This window comes from Pteropus vampyrus, unplaced genomic scaffold (genome assembly GCF_000151845.1).
Source record: "Pteropus vampyrus isolate Shadow unplaced genomic scaffold, Pvam_2.0 Scaffold543, whole genome shotgun sequence".
NCBI lineage: Eukaryota > Metazoa > Chordata > Mammalia > Chiroptera > Pteropodidae > Pteropus > Pteropus vampyrus.
In genome coordinates, this window is record NW_011889324.1 from 663,637 (window position 1) to 682,900 (window position 19,264).

Sequence of the window (19,264 nt, forward strand, 5' to 3'; positions counted from 1 at the left end):
CCAGTGCTGGGGCATCATACTGGTCCCCAAGTACCCTCCCTTCCTTTCATCTACTTCTTCTCCTGACCACCAACTATAGTATGAGAAAAGAGTTTCAGACTCAAAATAGAAATACTGTTTTATAAATTACAAGGGAAGGCCTATGTGTCTTTTCTTCTCTGACAAACCACTGATCCAGCATTACCTTCAAAAAGATCATCATCATCATCATCGTTGTCAACATAAGTTGCTTGGGTCTGCAAGTCAGTACTCTGATTGTAGTGAAGCTCAGTAGTGTTTTGAGCTCTATTTCCTCCAGAACATTCACCTTCCTCCATGGGTTCATCTAAAGCAAATGTCACTGATGCATTCTTTTTAGGTCTTAGTCTTGAACCTTTCTATACGGCAAGAAGATGGAGAAAAAAAGTCAGTTGGTGCCCAAGAATTTAGAGATTGGTCCTTGGAGCAATAACATTTAAAGAGCTATTTACCTGTAGGATTGGCTTTAGGGGCCTAGCTTCCATCGAGTGTCCTAGAGGCTGTCTTTTTTCTTTGGACATTTCCATCCTGGTGGGGAAGCTGGAGAAGGTGGAAAGGACAAAGCAATAGTGAAGACACACACTTCAAGTTCCTTAATTGAATGCAGCTATTACCCCATTCCTAATATATGCCTTTGGACAATGAAAGGGACAACAGAGTAAGAAAAGGCATTTAGGTCTTTTCTTCCTTAAAACCTTGATTGCCTCCTGTTTTCTTTTCTCCTTTTCTTTCTTCTTTTCCATATCCCTGTTTTCTCCCATCTTTCATTATTATTGAATCAGAGAACTGGAAGTGGAGAATGTGAGAGTGGCTTCAGGACATTCATCCAGAGAATACTGCCTATAAGCTCCTTCAGGGGCTTGTGTTCCTTTTCTCTTCCATATGGCAAACCAGAGGATAAAAACCCTATTTTGGAGAAGCTCTAATGTTGATAGGTTGGCTTTACCTTTATACAACTCATCCCACTAATGTGACCACTCAAGCTGTACCAGGGGGAGGGTGTACCTAATAATGCTGGAAAGTTTGTGGTCACTGCCCTAACCCTGTTTGGGCCAACTGATCTTGAGCAACTTTCTCAGAACCATACAGAATCCAGGCACCTCCCAGAACTCCCTGCTTATGTTGAAGATTGACTCCTGTATCTGTTCTTATCAGTACACCTGATAGAGGCAGCTCGGTACCTGGCTAATGAGCATCTTTCCCCAAAGTCTCTGGTGCTATTGGAGGTTGCGATGCTTGAGGTGAGTGGCTGTTGACAAGTACACAACTCTTCATATTTATTGTCAATGGCAGCTAATAGCCAGCGCAGCCCTTCAATTAGGGGCTGATGGTCCCTTCTTTGGAAGGTGTGGATGGCTGAACAAGGTTCCTGTGACAAAGAGAGAAGAGAAGACTCTAGCCCAGGAACCAGAGATCTCTTGGGGCCACAGTCCCTATCACTCTCAGCCAAGGAGCAGAGGTACCCAAAAGCTCTGCTCCTTGAGAGGCTCTAAGACTTCCTAAGAGATATTAAACGTTCATAGCTAAGAAGGTAAACGAATGCTATAAAAGCTAAGGTTGTTTAATACAGTGGTTGTGGTATGTAATAACTTGAATGTGTGACCTTGGGCAAGTCACTCAGAGTCACTGAGCCTTAATTTCCTTACTCATAAAATGAGAATATTAAAACTTCTAACTTTACAGAGCAATTTTGAAGGCTTAATGAGAAAGCAGATGTATTATTATCACTGTCAAGTCAGAAATCAACACTATGATGCTGCCTAGTGGGGAGAGGCTTTGCCTGAGACCCAGCATAGGGGGCCGATTATGGAATGGGCCAAGGGATGCATCACTTGGATTTGAGAGGAGGAGGGAGGGGAGGGGTTGACACTTACTACTCGGCACAGGGACTTGTTCTCACGCATTAGCCTTTCCAGGAGTAGATATTCAACAATATCACAAGGTAGGAGAGCATTTTTCTTGTCCTGTTTGTTTGCCAGGCTAGAGCAGGACATAGGAGAGAGGGTGGGAAGAAGAGAAGAAGAGTGAAACACAAATAGAGGCCTAGGGCAAGAAAAGAAGGGAAAGGGGAGAAATAATTCTAGTACAACTGTTGTGTATCCAGGAACTAACTTTAAAGACATTCCCAGTGAGATGAGCCAGACATGTTTCTAGCCAACTCTCAGTGGAGGAAATAATGGCACAAATAATTTGAATCTAAGATCATCCCCAGACCTCATGTCTTGCTTCCTTTACACTATGCCATCAAACTTTAATTAGAATTGCTAGCTGGGATGTGAACAGATTTGGAATTTTTACATCCTCCCCCCAACTCTGTTCATGCTTGAGTTGGGGGTGCTAATGAGGAACAAAAAGGCAAATAGGAGTGTGAGAGGGGTGAGGATTGATGGACCACCTGAAGTATCACCCTGAAATCAGTGCTAGTTACATAATTCTTGCGTAGTCTGCCAAGGGAAGAGGCCTTTGGCATCAATTATACAAAACAGTGTCTCAGGGTCAGAGACTGAAGCCAGAAATGAGAAGCATATTCAGGAAGGCAGTCTTCAGGAAGAGTCAGGGACGGAGTAGGAGATCTAGATATTACTCTCCATTTCCCTTCGATGCTTACCTTCAAAATTACCTTTGCACAATTAAGTAACATGTTCCCACATAGTGGTGTGTGGTAGAAAGTGGCTTTTGAAAACAGCTCCTATAGGATTGGGCCCCCTCCCCCCACTGTGCCAAAGGCAAGAGGACCTGTAGCTGGATGTGACAAAGGACCAGCCCTTCCTCTGTCTTCCGAAGGCACAAAATGGAAAGGGGAAATTGAGCACAAAAGTAGAGGCTTACAGAAGTATAGGTTTTCCTGCCACTCTTTGATCAGACAGCAGATGTGTTAAGGTGATCTTCACTTCCTGCATACGTCCTACGTCACTGGAATCCAGGACAAAAACAAGCCCCTGAGCCTTTGTATAGTAGTTGGGCCAGGTTTCTCGGCCCTTCATATCTCCATTCAGGTCATAGATGGAAACTTCATATTCATCTAGCAGGAGTCTTGTCAGTTCAGACGTCATACAACTCTCCATCCTACTAGGGAGCACTGTGCATAGGGGAAGAGAGGAGAAGCAATCACAAAGCAGGGGAATATAGTTAGATGACAGAATTTGTTAAACAAACCTTGACTAGAGCCTGCCCTGAGGAATCCTACTGAGGCATCCTGTCATTGCACTCACACTCATAGATTCATCTTTCTAAAGCAGTGCTTTGCCCAGGTTACCATCCCCTGGCTCAGTAACCTTTGGTGAGTATCCTCGTAACCTGTCAGACCCATCTCTACCCTGTCTGGTATCCACAGTGTCCCTGATAACACACCCAGTCTCTTCTTCCCTCTGCTCCTTGGCTCATGCTCTCATTCCATGAGAATGCCATGCTCTCTCTTGCCCCGGGCCTTCACAAGATGCTATTCTCACTACTTAGAATACTTTTTTATTACTCTTTGCTTGGTTAACACCTAGTGTTTTCAAAATATATATCAGTTTAGATCTTGTTTCCTCTAGAAAGTTTTCCCTAACACACGCCACCATCCCCTAGTCTGGATAAGGTGCCTTTCTTCTGGGCTTACCACTATCACAGCACATATTCCAGTGTTATAAATTCAACAATTTACTTATCTGCGTTATAAACTGCAACAGGATGGGAACTCTCAATTTTATTCACCATTATATTCATGATTCCAAGCACAGAAGCTAGCACACGGCTGCTCAATAAATATTTGTTAAATGGATTTGATAAAAGAATGACTGAATGAACAGGAGGCCCTTCTCTCCCACCCTTTCTTCCAGGCTTAAGGAGGCTTCTTTAGGAAGCCTCTCTGACCTGCCCAACTCTCACTTTCTCTTCCTCGTTGAGCAAGTGGTTTGTTAAACTGGTCCTTCACCTCATTCTGTGCATGTCATGTCTCCCCAACTAAAATGTAAGCTCTTTGAGGGAGGGGCTCTACCTCAGCTTACACACAGTAGGTGTTCAATAAATGTTTATGATGCCTGTTATTGTGGATAAGAGTATGAAGTCCTCTTCCCATCTCCTTCAAGAAACCATGCCAAATTCAGATACATTTGCCCTTTTAAGGCCATGGCCAGAACATACAGTTCCACAGGGCAGGGGTCCCCAATCCCCCAGCTGTGAATCGGTACTGGTCCGTGGCCTGTTAGGAACCAGGCCGCACAGCAGGAGGTGAGCGACGGGCAAGCGAGCAAATCTTCATCTGTATTTGCAGCCACTCCCCAGTGCTAGCATCACTGCCTCAGCTCCACCTTGGATCATTAGGCATTAGATTCTCATAGGAGCACCGGTCTCTGGTGCCGAAAACGTTGTGGGCCACTGTCATAGGGTATTCCATACCTCATTCATCTCCCATAGAAATGCAGTTCAAAAGGACAGTCTTTATACACATTCCAGTCTGTTGAACTGACATCTCTGGCCTAGCTCTCTGCCCACATAAGTATCAAAATGATTTTATAGAATCTGTACACTCATACCTGGGAGTTCTAAGGCCAGAATGAGTAGCTTCTTATTTCTAGTCTCAGATCTACCTGTGGTATTTTCCTTAGGATTGCCAGAATGAGTTATTTAGCTGAGAAGTTAGTAAGATACTTTAAGATCTTTTGAAATATATAGATTATACACACATTTATGTGTATACATCTATATCTCTATGTATGTGTATATGTATATATTATCATCATGTTTTAATGTGCTCTTATAACTCCTGATGTTAGCCGACGATCTTTTTTAATTAAAGCTCTCAGGTAACATAATTTTCAGTCACAACTTCGATGTGATATTTGCTATGTCTGTATTAGACTAAAAATAATAAGCAAATAGTTAAAACTATAAAGATAATTTTAAAATCTTATTTCCTGCATCAAGGCAAGCTTTATATTATTTTTTCCCTGTCAGAGCAAAACATTTTCCCTAGTTATTTTTTTCTTTTTACTTGAAACCTTACCAGTTCCTTCAATAATGCAATCTATTGTTGGTGAACCCTGGATGCCACAAGAAGTTGTTCCCTCACACTTTATGTTTCTCTTATTTCCTCTATTTGTAAATTTCCTGAGGACGGATAACGAGTCTAATTCATCTCTACATCTCTAGCAGAGTGTTTTGCAAGGCACAGTCTGGGGACTGTTGGCTTCAGAGTTACATGGGGATTGATTGTTAAGTCCTACCCTACACCAAAAGAATCAGAATCTCTATGCTTGGGACTCAAGCATTTGCACGTTTAACAAAATCCTCAGGCGATCCTTCTGCACTTTAAAGCTTGAGACCCACCACCCTAGAGAGCAATGAAACTCATGGCTGTTGTGTCTTAGCGTTATCTGTTGCTGTTTGTTGAGATTTTGATTCCATGGGCCCTCCCTAGACCAAAGTATCTGAGCCTCTAGGTCCTGGGTCAGTAGGTGTGCAAGCTCCCCAGGTGATTCTGATTTTTGGCTCTCAGTACTCACTGTGCTCCAGGATCCTCTATGGAGCTTTTAAAAGCTATGACGCTAGTCGTCATTCTCTGAGGGTTTGATGCCACAAGTTGGGGATGGGGCGCAAGTATCATTTGTTAAAAATCTCCCTAGGTGATTAAAATGTATTGCCTGTTTGAGAGGCACTGCTCTGTATGTCCTCATTTAGGGTACCTGCTTGCCATCATGCTTGGGTTTTTTGCCCCATGCGATCATGCCAGACAAAACAGTTATAGTGAATGGTGTCATCAAGAATAATGGCTTATGTCCCAAAATATTTTATAGCTGGAGTCTTAAATGTTCACACAAGTTACTACTTATAGATTGGAAATTCGTTCCTGTGCTGTTATCTATTCTTGGTGATCATAAACATTTTAGGAACTATTGCATTTTGGATGCAGAGCAACCTACTAGATTGACTCTGGTAGTTCTGCATGGACAGCAGTGTCCTGAAACACTCTTCAGAATGTGACATCAGTGGAACTTTGCTTTTCTGGTCATTAGAAGTCACAACCATAAACCCACCCATTGGCTTATGATTCAGCCCCATTATTCACCAGGCATGAGGCAAGTATTACAGTAACAAGTTAAATGGACTCCAAGCTCTATTCTCTAGGAATTAGAATGGAAAGCAGACACTATTCTCAGACAAAATAGCATATGGCTAATTGCAGATAAGAGCTTCCTAAAGCTGGTTGGCCATTAGAAACACCTGGGGAGTTCTTAAAATATAGATTCCCAGGCCCCACCCAGACTGCATGGGAATCTAGAGGCAGGGTTGAGTGGGGACTCTAAAATTTGTCCCCACTTTTACCAGTAATCTTGTGATTTATCCTGACTCCTTGGTTTTCCTGCTGCTATTTATCTCTTAACCATTTCTGCTTAGCAAAGAGTTGGGAGAGGCAAAGAGTCAAGTTTGCTGCCTATAAGATAGGATACTAGGCTGAACCATTGGCTAAAATGTAGTGTTTGGGGCTGCCACTCTGGGAGTGAGAGAATGTGGGGAGGGAAGTTGTAAAGAAGCAACATGTAGCCTGAAGAGAATGGTGGACTCGGGGAGAACATTCACTCACAAATATTTGCTGAGGACCTATCTGAAGATATTAAAAGTACAGAGACTAAAGAGACAGAGCTGGAAAAATCCATCACTTTTCCTGAAGGGGCTCACAGTCTAGGGGATGGACTTGCAGTTGTGTAATGATGTTGTAATAAGTGCATGATAGAGAGAGGCACAGAATAGAGTGGCAACTGAGGAAGGAGGCATTGGGCATTAGGGATGGCTTTTCTGAGGTCAAGCTTAGACTGTGTCTAGAAGCATTTGATTAAGCAGGTAGATAATGGAGGGGGTAAAATACTAGGTAGTGGGACAGCATATGAACTAGATCGGCATGATGGCAGAGGAATGGCAAGTCATTTGTTTTGGTTCTATTGGGTTACTTGTGGAAAGCACGAGAAATGAAGCTGGAAGAGAAGTCAGAGACCAAATCATGGAGGACCCTGTGTGCTACTATGCAACTTAAGTTGTATTTTGATGACAATGGGGAGGCCTTGAATGGTTTTGAGCAGGAAAGTGCTATGATCAGATCTTTGCATTAAGTCCTTCAGGCAGCTGTGTGGGCTGAATGCTGGGAATACAGCTAGAGATGGCAAGATCAGCCAGCAGGCTGCTTCTGTAGTTCAAGGAAATCGATGTGGACTTCAAGTAGGCCAGTAGCTGAGGAGTCCGGTTAGCACTTTTTAGTACTTTGCTGAGGGCTTCCAGGTTATTTAAAACTCAGCCACATCACCATACTCCCACTTTTATTTAATAAACATTAATGGAGGGCATCCTATGCCAGGTTCTGTGCTGGGCTCTTTGATTGACTGGGTCTTCACAACTAGAGTAGTAGCTCCCTGAAATTGTGTAACTGCTTCTTGAAATACCAAGGTATTAAATGGAATTCTGGTATTAAACTTGCATGTCTCTGAACTGACAACATTTCTCAAACTCCAACCCTCTATATTAACTGTCACAAAGAGTTTCATGTTATTAAACTTCATCATCCCACACTTGTCTCTCTTATCTAGACCAAATTCCACTTTAGTTGAGTTCTGAAACAAAACACTGTTTCAAACATGCTATCCTTCATAATTGACTGTGGTGCTTTCCATAGTTTGAGTTCATTCATACCGACACTGTGAGAGGAAAGAACTTCAATTAGGATATCTCGTAAAGTGAGAAGGCGACATTATATAAACAGGCTGATAACACTCAAGGAGGGGAGTGTGTATGTGTGTTGGGAAGTGCTTATCTTCAAAAGAGGGAACCCGAGGGTCATGAAGTAAAGTTAGGAAGGAATGATTAGTTCCATTGATTCTAGGGTCCCATGGGAGACTTAGAACAGTATCTAATGCCCTTACTTCTTTGAAAAGCCTCCATAAGAACAGTTTTGCCTGAATTGTTCAATCCGATGATGATGATGGTTGCATTTCTGAAAATGGAAAAGAAAAATGAGTCAAAGCCTTAAAAGCATTGTTAGTTCTTAGGCTAAACAAAGAATTCTACTCTTCCTTGGTGTTTAGGGCTCTGCCTGCAGTATTCCCAATGCATGTACCATAAAAGGTATAGCCCAAGTGATAGAAGGTGATGTAAGAACCCCTCCCCAAAGCCTCCAAGGATGCTTTTATTCCTCGATTCACTTGCCTCGTAGAATTGGCCATTGTCCTGCAGACACTGCTTAATCACTTCCTCTAACAATATGTATCATGAAGATTTGCCACTTGAAAGACTGTGGACAGATACATTGGAGGAAATGGTGGAAGAGGTCTAGAGAAACAATTACAATATTACCTTCGTCTGTCTTCAGTTGTCTTTAGCCGAGACCAACAGGAGGTCAGGAGCCGGAACATGATCCAGCTTAGTTCTATAATATTAAAGGAAACAAGTAAACAAGAAATCAGCCCTGTTATTAACACTGAACCTGTCAGCTTACCGCACTACACAGGTGCTGGTAAACAGAAAGTCTGAGACTGTCAGAAGTTTATTAGTTCATTCTATCCAACCTTGTCTATGAATGCCAGAGAGGGAGGGACTGGTGATCCTTAACTCCAGATTACTACAAAATGGGATGCTTTCTTATTAAAGCAACCCATACAGGCATGTGGTGTCAGGTGTGGCCTATCTCTTCAGCCATAGACCATCCCTATTAGGAATATGTTCATTCAAATTTGGGGTGGGGTGAGGTGATGCCTTGGAGAAGCACCAGTTTAGATTTTGAGAAGGACCTATTGGGAGACTTGTTCTAAGTAACAACTATCCACTGGGCTTGGTTCCCTTATTACCTCTGCCTCAAAAATGTGGGTGTTGGTGATCCACTGTCATAGATTTCATACAATTCTTAGAGCTGTAAGGGACCTTAGAGATATCTGATCTAATAGATTTCAAACATCAGACCAGGCGCCCTGCTCTCAAAGATTCCCAGGGAGCTGCCTAAGCTCCCCAGGAGATTTCAAAGTACGGCCATATTTGGAAGTGATCGCCTAAGTAAAAAGCACAATTTAGACAATCACTTCAAGGTTCGCCCATGTTGTAGCATGTATTAGTATTTTGTTCCTTTCCATGGCTGAATAATATTCCATGGTATGGATATATCACATTTGTTTATTCATTACTCAGTTGATGTACATTTGACTTGTTTCTACTTTTTGGCTCTTATGAATAATGCTATAGACCTTTTTGTACAACTTTCTTCATGGACACAGATTTTCAGTTCTTTTGGGTAGATACATAGGAATAATTACCGGGCCATATGATAACTCTATGTTTAACCTTTTGAGGAAGTACCAGACTGTTTTCTCAAGAGGCTGCAACATTTTACATTCCCACTGGCAGTTCAGGAGTGTTCCAGTTTTTCTCTATCTTCACCAACACATGTTGTTGTCTTTTTGTTTATAGCTATCCTAGTGGGCTTGAAATGATATCTAATTGTGATTTTGATGTGCATTTTCATAATGGCTAATTATATTGGAGCCCAGAGCTGGACGAAGTTCTGGTTGGGTTAGCAAAGTATTTCGGCTGATACTCAGATGGGCCGAGCACAGTATATGTGCCAGCTTATCAATAGATAACAGGTTTCTGCAGAGTCATTCACTGTTTTTGGAGAACTGCTATTCCCAAATAGAGACTCACACTTCATAGCATTTCTTAGAGCACAGTTTGTTCCCTAGGAAATCACTTGGGTTCCCATAAGGACCTCCTGGAGAATGGCTCTGGCTTATGCTAGACAAAAAGGAAACATTATATGTAGTCTGATCAAAACCAGCCTTCTTCCAGCTTTGTTCGTGAAGCCGATAAGACCTAGAGCCTGAAACACCAAAGCCTGATTGTCTGGTTTCCATGATAGCCATCTCCCTTTGAGACTAGGCCAGTAGCAGCTTCATGTCTATTTCCTGATAATTGGCAGAGCTTCCTAGCTTGAGCTCAGGCTCTCTGTATTTGTTAGTGCCACCAGGAAAGGTCAAACTGGCATCACACAAGTTATTCCTTAAAAACTTATACTAAGGAAGGATAACTAGGATAACTGAGGAGGAAACCAATTGGACTAAGGATTATCTGTCCTTTCTTAGATTTCCAGTGCCTCTCCTGGGTACCCAGGGATGAAAACACCTAAATTCAACCTACCATTTTCAAATTTCTTATCTGTAGATAATGATATATTTTACATACCTTGAGGTGGTTAATTAGAAACAACTTCTGTGTAGAAGTTGGTTCTTTATAGATGAAAGACCCCAGCTATGCAGAGTGATAGGAAGGTGGACTGAGATCTCTAGCCCTTGTGCAAGATTAACACAGCTCAGCTCAGCTGCCTGCTTACAAGGGTATGACAACGTCCTAACAATGGCTTTCAAAGTTCTGATATATCTATGGCAACCACTGCCTGGTTCATAGCAACCAAACCCACATCTCCCTACCTGGTATGATTACAGGTGATTACTAAGTGAATTTTTAATCATCATAAATTTTTTTGTTTAGTTTACAAAGTGTTTATACAGAACTTACAATGTACCAGCACTCATTTAAGGACTTGATACCTATTAACTCATTTAATCCTTATGACAACATGACAAAAAGTAGTGGCCATCATGCCTACTTTCAAGAGACGAAGTTTACAAAGAAGTTACATAACTTTCCCAAGGTTACCTGGCCAGTAAGTGGTAAATCAGAATTCAAACCCAGGCAGTCTGGTTTCAGACTCTGTATATATTGGGTTAAGGGTCTCACAGGCTGTATGAGAAGACCTCGGGAACCAGAGAAATTGCCCTGCTCTGGGCCTCTCTGTCTCTTGTAGCCAAACTGTACCATACTTATTCTTTTTTTTTTTTAAGTTAACTTTTTTATTGTTAAAGCAAGTTGACATACAATATTATATTAGTTTCAAGTGTAAAACATAGTGATTCGACATTTATGTACCTCATGATGTGATCACCACAATAAGTCTGGTAACTATCTGTCATTGTACAAACATATTTAGTGAACTGTAGTTGATAATAATGTATCAACAGTGGTTAATTATTATTAACTAAAGTCCATGCTTCATTCACATTCCTTTAGTTTTTATTTAATGTCCTTTTTCTGTCCCAAGATCCCACCTAGGATACCACAGTGAATTTAGTTGTCAAGTCTCTTTAAGCTCTTCTTGGCTGTGACATTTGCTCAGACTTTGTTTTTGATGACTTAGACAGGAGTACTGGTCAGGTATTTTGTAGACTGTCCCTCACTTGGTGTTTGTCTGATAATTTTCTCATGATTAGACTGCAGTTATGTGTTCTTGGGGGGAAATTACAGAGGTTAAGGCCCTTCTCATCACATCATATGATGAATACATGCTATCAACATGACCTATCTCTGATGATGTTGACCTTGATTACCTGGTATTTGTTAGGTCTTTCCACTGTAAAGTTACTCTATTTCCCCCTTTCCATGCTGTACTCTTTGGAAGGAAGTTACTATGTGCAGTCTACACTTAAGGAATGGGGAGTTATGCTTTACCTCCTTGAGGGGGGAGTATCTATATAAGTTATTTGGGAATCTTCTGTATGTGAGGTTTGTCTGTTCACATGTGTTTATTTATTAAATCATTAATACAATATCAACTAATAGGCATTTATTTTATACTTCGAGTTATAATCCAGTACTACTATATTTACTTGTTTAATTTATTTCAACTTTGGTATTGGGAGTTCTGTAAATTGACTCCTGTATCTCTTTGACATACCTCCACTGTTATGGTTTTTGTTTATTTGTTTTGAGCACATCCTTTCTTGCTGGCACTATGAGAGGCTTCAGGCTAATCTTTTGTATTCCCTGCCCTAGTCTTAGAATCAACCATTTTTCCAAGGAGCTCTGGATTCCTTCATTAGAGAGCAGTCTTAGAAACCAAGATCTGGGTACTAGATATGATCACTGCTACTGGAGTGTCATTGCTTCTAGGCGCTCTCAGATGACAGAACAAGGAATCTATGTGTGTATACTAACTTGTGTATATAGATATATCTGTAAACATTTATGTGACCATGTTTTTCTATATCGAACTAAACATGAGATTATACTGATGTTTTCAATTCTAACCCATCACTGTGTGTGTGTGTGTGTGTGTGTGTGTGTGTGTGTGTAGAGTTATTATAAGGTATTCGCTCATGCAGTTTTGGAGTCTGGCAAGTTCCAAGATCTACAGGGTGAATAGCAAACTAGCCTATTCTAGCCTTCTCCCTTTGCTTAACTGTTACCTTCCACTCCATCAATGAGAAACCTGGCTTCCACCATTCACAATCTATTTACTTGATTGTTCAATTCTAGTCTACTGTAGAGCAGTATCAGAATAGTTAAGTCATATACCCTTATGGGAAGCCACTTGATCAGCTATAGTGCTATGTACAGTTCCTTTAGTGTTACAGACTACATTTATTTCTAGTTACGTGGGTCAGCACACTTATACTACCTGCTTCAGTGAAGTCGTTTCATACATTTGTAATACATATACTGCAATAAGTTAATTTTATGTATCAACTTGACTGGACCACAGGATGCCCAGATATTTGATCAAACATTATTCTAGGTGTCTCCATGTGGGTGGTTTTGGATGAAGTCAACATTTAAATAGACTGGGTAAAGCAAATGACATACCCTAATATGTAGGCCACATCCAATCAGTTGAAGGCCTGAAGAAGACGAAAAGGCTGACTGACCCTCCACTGAGTAAAAGAGGATTCTTTGTGCTTGACTGCATTAGAAATGGGACATTGTTTTTTTTTTTTTTTTCCTGCCTTCAGACTCAGACCGAAACAGTTGTTCTTTCTAGGTCTCAAACCTGCTACCCTCTGACTGGAACTATACCATCAGCTCTCCTGGGTTTCTAGTTTGTTGATTCACCCTGGAGATCTTGGAACTTAACCACACTCCAAAATTGCATGAGTAAATACCTTATAATAACTCTAAACACACACACACACACACACACACACACCCTATTATTGGGATATGAACAACTACAGTAAGTCCTCACATAGCATTGATAGGTTCTTGGAACTATGGCAACATGACATATAATGAGAGCAATTTTATCATAGGCTAATTGATATAAACAAGACTGAATTCCTTAGGCATCTCATCAACATTATAATGAAATAGCATTGAACAAAAATGACGTTATTTGAGACTTCCAGTCAAGATGATGATGTAGGAAAACATTGTGCTCATATCCTTCCATGACCACATCAACATTACAACTAAACTATAGAAATACCACCCTTGAGAACCACCCAAAGACTAGCTGAACAGAACTCATATACACACACACACACACACACACACACACACACACACACATATATATGTATATATATAAAAGAAGACACATTGAGACTGGTAGGAGTGGCAGAGACGTGAAACAGGCTGGTCCCGCACCCATATGTGGTGGTTAAGAATCAGGAGGAATATGTAGGCTGCGGAGGTCCCCCTTGAAGAGCAAGGGATCTCGGCCCTACACTTGGCTTCCTAGCCCAGAGGACCAGTGCCAGAAAGAGGAGTCCCCACAATATTTGGCTGTGACAATCAGTGGGGACTCTGTCTGGGTGAGAAAGAAAGCTGCTATAGAACTAGGTGTCCTCTTAAAGGGCCTGAGCACAGATTCACTCATTCACAAACAGTTGCCCTAAGCTCCAACAAAGGGACAGCAGCTTGAAAAGTACTAGGGACATACAGGAAGTACCTGAATTGTCTGGCTTCTGAGTGAGGGCTAGAAAGGCAGCTATCTCTGGGACAGAAGTGCTGGCAGGTGCCATTGTTCCTTTCGTGAGCACTCCCCCAACAAGCTGGCAGGCACGAGTGGGAGAACTGGCAGATGTAGGCGAAAGTGCTAGCAAAAGCCATTGTTCCTTTGTTGAACCAAACAGACGACAAGTGCAGGCTGGCTCCAAATCTGATATGCCATTCTGGCTAACACCACTTGCCACACACTGATGATTCCCTGAGAACCCACAGCACACAACTCACAGGCCCGAACCTCTTTCAGCGGCTGATCCAGATAAGCAGCCAGCCTCAACCCACACTGCAGACCTTCCTAAAATCTTTTAAAGGTCCGCAAAACCCCCAAAGTGGTGGCTGGCTACAATGTGCCCTATAGCACTTATTTAACATCCCCAAGCCCAGCACAGGTGGCAGCTGGCCTCAGATTGCAGCAGAGCCTTTCCCAGGTGACTCCAAGCCAAGTACAGGCAGCTACCAACCACAGATTACTTTGTAGCTCCTACCAGGTAGCCCTGGGCAAGGCACAGATAGCAGCTAATTTTGATGTACACCAGAGCCCCTCCCAAGAGGTCCCAGAAACAACACACATGGTAGTCAGCTTCAGACCACACCAGACCACCACCCAATTAGCTCCACAAATGATATACCCAAAAGGTGGACCCAGCAGGCACCAGAATCCAGCCAAAGTGAATCCTGATCCATGGGGTGAGCCCTTGCACAACAGCTCATCCACTGTAGTCATGGCAACTCCTCACAGTCAGCCTGAGGGTCAGTCTCACCCACTGATGTGTCAACAGAAATCAAGGCTCAACTACAACAGGAGGACACACACAACACACACAAGGGACACCTTTGGAAAACCTGACTCAGGTGACCAGGGAGACTGTGTCACTAGGTCCCACAGGACACCTACTATATAAGACCACTCTGCCAAGACTGGAAGACATGACAGATCTAACTGATACATAGGAACAAACACAGGGAGGCAGACAAAATGAGGAGACAAACAAATATGTCTCAAATGAAAGAACAAGACAACACTACAGAAAAAATGAATAAATGAAATGGAGGCAAGCGACCTACCAGGTACGGAGCTCAAAACACTGGTTATAAGGATACTCATTAAAATTAGGTGAAGAATATATGAACTCAATAAGAACTTACACAAAGACATAGAAACTGTAAAAAAGAACCAGGCAGACATGAGGAATAAAATACTGATATGAATACTTTAGATGGAGTCAACAGCAGATTAGATGAAGCAAAGAACTGAATCAGCTATTTGGACAATGAAGTAGTAGAAGACACCCAATCAGAACAGCAAAAAAATGAAATAAAATGAGGACAGTTTAAGGGACCTCTGGGACAACATCAAATGTAACAACATTCACATCATACAGGTAACAAAGAAGGGAGAGTAAGGAATTGAAAACCTATTTGAAAAAATAATGCTGGAAAACTTCTCTAACCTGAAGGAAATAGAGATACAAGTTCAGGAAGCTCAGAGAGTCCCAAATAAGATAAACTCAAAAAGGCCCATACCAAGACACATCATAATTAAAATACCAAAGGTTAAAGACAAAGAGAGAATCTTAAAAATAGCAACAGAAAAGCAGTTAGTTACCTAAAAGGGAGTTCTTATAAGACAGTTAACTGATTTCTCAAGAGAAACTTTGCAGGCCAGAAAGGATTGGCATAGAATAGTGAAAGTGATTAATAGCAAGGATCTACAATCAAGACTACTGTACTCAGCAAGGCTATCATTTAGAATAGAAGGAGAGATAAAGAGCTTCCTAGACAAACCAGTTTTACAAGAAAAGTTAAAGGAACTTCTTAAATAGAAGAAAAAAGCAAAAAAAATTGGATAAGAAATATCACAAAGGAAAAAAATTCTGCACCCACAAAAGCGAACACAGAAGCAGTGGACCAACTAACTATAAAGCTAGTAAAAAGGTTAAGAGGCAAAAGTAGGAAGATCACATGTAATTACAACAGTAAATTAGGTAATACACACATGTACACAAGAAGCAAAAACTAATGATGAAACCATAAATGTGGAGGGGATGAGTAAAAATGGTAGTGATTTTAGATTATCTTTGAACTTAAGCGACCACCAATGTAAATAGACTGTTATAAAAATAGCTTGGTATATGTGAAGCATATAGTAACCAGAAGCCAAAAATCTACAAGAAATATATAAGAAATAAAGAGAAAGGAATCCTAGCACAACACTACCAAAAATCATCCCCATACATGGGAAGAGAGCAGGAGAATAAGAAAGGAACAGAGAGGAACTCTAACAACAATCAGAAAACAATTAAGAAAATGGCGATAATGACATACGTATCAATAATTACTTTAAATGGATTAAATGTTCCAATCAAAAGGCATAGGATACCCGAATTGATAAGAAAACAAGACCTATATATATCCTGCCTACAAAAGATCCACTTCAGATCAAAAGATGCATACATAACAACAAATAAACAATCCAATTAAAAAATGAGCAGAAGACCTGAACAGATATTTCTCCAAAGAGGAAATACAGATGGCCAAGAGACATATGAAAAGATGATCAAGGTCACTAATCATCACAGAAATACAAATTAAAACCACGATGATATTACCAAAAGGCAGGAGAAACATGGCAGAGTAAGAGATGTTCTCACATCTCTCCTCTGAAACAACAATAAGCTAAACACCTAAAACTCAACAAAAAACACCCAACCTGTGCATAAGCACGTCTGAGAAAGGGATCTGTGAATAAGAGCTACCACAGCTCAGAACTACGGGAGTTGAGGGATAGACTGGGAGAAACAAAGAAGCTGACTCTTGCAGCCGGAGTTCCCTTCAGGAGGAAGAGGAGGGGAGAAGGTGCAGTGGGTTCCCAGAACAGCCCTGCCTGGGAAAGCTGTGAGCTCCACACAGCGGCAGTGCCCAGGGATCAGGACAGAAAGCAGAGAAGTGGAGACAGCAGATAAGTGGGGATGACAGAGAAGTAGGAATGGCAGAGAAGCAACAGTTGATTATTACCAGCTGCAGTTGCAACACGCAAGGCTTAACCACAGCCCCCCTCCCCACAACCAGATGGCACCTCCCTCCATGTCCTCCAAGTCCAAAACCACGGAGCCCCAGGTGAATCACAGCAAATGCTAGTGAAACTGTCACTAACACTGACAGGGACTGAGACTGAGGGTAGGTAACAAGTGTGGTTGAATATAAGAAAAAAAAGCCTTTATATAAAGCAGGGATCCATGAGGCTTAGACGCCACCTGCTAGACAACAAAAGAAAAATGCCTCCCTAACGACAGACTAAAGAGAGACTTTTATATAATAAGTCTTCTTTCTGGGTAAAAAGCAGAATACACTTCCATTAATGCCCAGGTGGAGAAATAGTCCATTAAACATCATGAACAACCAAGATGACAAGGCAGCTCATAAAGAGAAAAATCTCCAGAAAATAAGCTTAAAGACATAGAAGTATGTGACTTAATTGACAGAGGATTCAGGATGATACTTCTGAAAAAACTCAATGAGATCCAAAAAAATTATATCAACAATTCCAGGAATTGAAAAAGCAACTAGATCAGCAGAATGAGATTTTTAGCAAGGAGATTGAAACCCTTAAAAAGAACCAAATAGAACTTCTAGAGGTGAAGGACACACTAAAAGAGATGAAGAATAAAATAGCAAGCTTGAGAAATAGAGTCGACCAAATGGAAGAAAGAATCAGTGATATCAAAGACAGAAATCTAGAAATAAATCAGAAGGAAGAAAAGAGAAATGGAAGAATGAAAAATAATGAGAGAGAAATACAAGAACTAGCTGATACCATCAGGAAAGGAAACATAAGAATAATGGGCATTTTCAAAGGGGAAGAAAAAGAGCAGGGATTAGAAAGCATCTTCAGATAAATAGTTGATGAGAATTTCCCAAATCTAAGGAATGAACTGGAGCTTGGAACTCAAGAAGTCAACAGAACACCCAATTATCTCATCCCAAAAAGGCCTTCTCCAAGACATGTCATATTAAAATAACCAAAATCAACAACAAAGAAAGAATTCTCAGGGCGGCCCAGGAAAAGAAGATGGTACCTACAAAGGAAAACTCATTAGATTATCATCAAACTTCTCAGCACAAACCTTACAAGCCAGAAAGGAGTGGACACAAATATTCAGCCTATTAAATGAAGTGAACTACCAGCCAAGAATAATGTATCCAGCTAAGCTCTCCTTTGGATATGAAAGAGAAATAAAGACCTTTCCAGACATAAAAATGAAGGAATTCTCCACTACGAGGCCTGCATTACAGGAAATACTGAAAAGGGGTCAGCTCACCTAAAACAAAAGGACAAAAACACATAACTATGAGTAAGGCGGCTAGCAGGCAGATAGAAGCAGAAGAGTACAACCTTTATTAAGAACAGGGCATTATAAGCTTAAACAATAAGAAGAGATGTGGTATTGCAAGATAGTAATGAACGTTCAGCATACATAGGGATAAACAGACAACAGTCACAAAACTGGGGAGGATTCAAAGCTCCACATTTGCAAAAGGGAATAGAGATAAGGCACATGCAGAAGAAAATAGACTACTATCTATATCTATCTATCTATCTATCTATCTATCTATCTATCTATCTATCTATCTATCTAATCTATCATCATAATCATCATCATCATCTATCATCATCTAACTATCCTCTACATATTCATAACTGTAACCACACCAAAGATTCAGAACTGAAGTATATAACATAAAACAAGAAGGACCAGTGGGTAAATCTACAAAACCCAACCAAATTAAAGAAAACAAAACAAAACACCAGAAACACGAAGAAAAGGAAGCAATGGAAACACTGAGCCGCCAGAAAGCAAAAAGATAAAATGGCTATAGGAAAACCTCATATTTCAATAATTACCTTAAATGTAAATGGACTAAACTCACAAATAAAAAGGCACAGAGTTGCCTGTTGGATCAGTAAACCAAACCTAACCATATGCTGCCTCCAGAAGACACATCTCAGTTCCAAAGAAAAATGTAGACTCAAAGTGAAAGGGTGAAAATGATATTTCAAGCAAATGGCATTCAGAGAAGAACGGGAGTAGTGGTACTAATATCGGACAAAATAGACTTTAAAATAAAAAAGGTAAAGAAAGATACTGAGGGACTTCATAATGATAAAGGGAATCATACACCAAGAAGACATAACACTTAATACCTATGCTTTCAATCAGGGAGCATGGAAATACATAAAGCAATTACTAACAGAACTAAAGGGAAAAACAGACCAAGAAGTCAACAGAACACCCAATTATCTCATCCCAAAAAGGCCTTCTCCAAGACATGTCATATTAAAATAACTAAAATCAACGACAAAGAAAGAATTCTCAGGGCGGCCCAGGAAAAGAAGATGGTACCTACAAAGGAAAACTCATTAGATTATCATCAAACTTCTCAGCACAAACCT

General features: G+C 40.8%; 3 protein-coding genes across 6 annotated transcripts in view; 2 read left to right on the forward strand and 1 right to left on the reverse strand.

Annotated features, from left to right (window-relative positions):
• NOX1 (NADPH oxidase 1) overlaps positions 1 to 19,264 on the forward strand; it is a 175,768-nt gene that overhangs the window by 54,295 nt on the left and 102,209 nt on the right. The window lies entirely within an intron of this gene.
• XKRX (XK related, X-linked) overlaps positions 1 to 19,264 on the forward strand; it is a 123,997-nt gene that overhangs the window by 49,904 nt on the left and 54,829 nt on the right. The gene's annotated exons all lie outside the window — the stretch shown is intronic.
• Positions 369 to 10,192, reverse strand: ARL13A (ADP ribosylation factor like GTPase 13A). The gene is made up of 6 exons (XM_023525259.1): positions 8,341 to 10,192; positions 7,911 to 7,981; positions 2,848 to 3,097; positions 1,893 to 1,998; positions 1,200 to 1,387; positions 369 to 558 (listed from the first exon to the last, which is right to left on the reverse strand). Exons 1-6 carry the CDS (start codon positions 8,397 to 8,399, stop codon positions 426 to 428), a joined length of 807 nt encoding a protein of 268 aa, XP_023381027.1. The 5' UTR covers positions 8,400 to 10,192; the 3' UTR covers positions 369 to 425.

Coding starts and splice junctions, on each gene's coding strand:
- ARL13A (XM_023525259.1), bottom strand. CDS start 8,399: ATGTTCCGGCTCCTGACCTCCTGTTGGTCTCGGCTAAAGACAACTGAA. Junction 7,982..8,340: donor ACAACTGAAGACAGACGAAG/GTAATATTGTAA, acceptor TTCCATTTTCAG/AAATGCAACCATCATCATCA. Junction 1,999..2,847: donor GCAGGAAAACCTATACTTCT/GTAAGCCTCTAC, acceptor GTCCTGCTCTAG/CCTGGCAAACAAACAGGACA.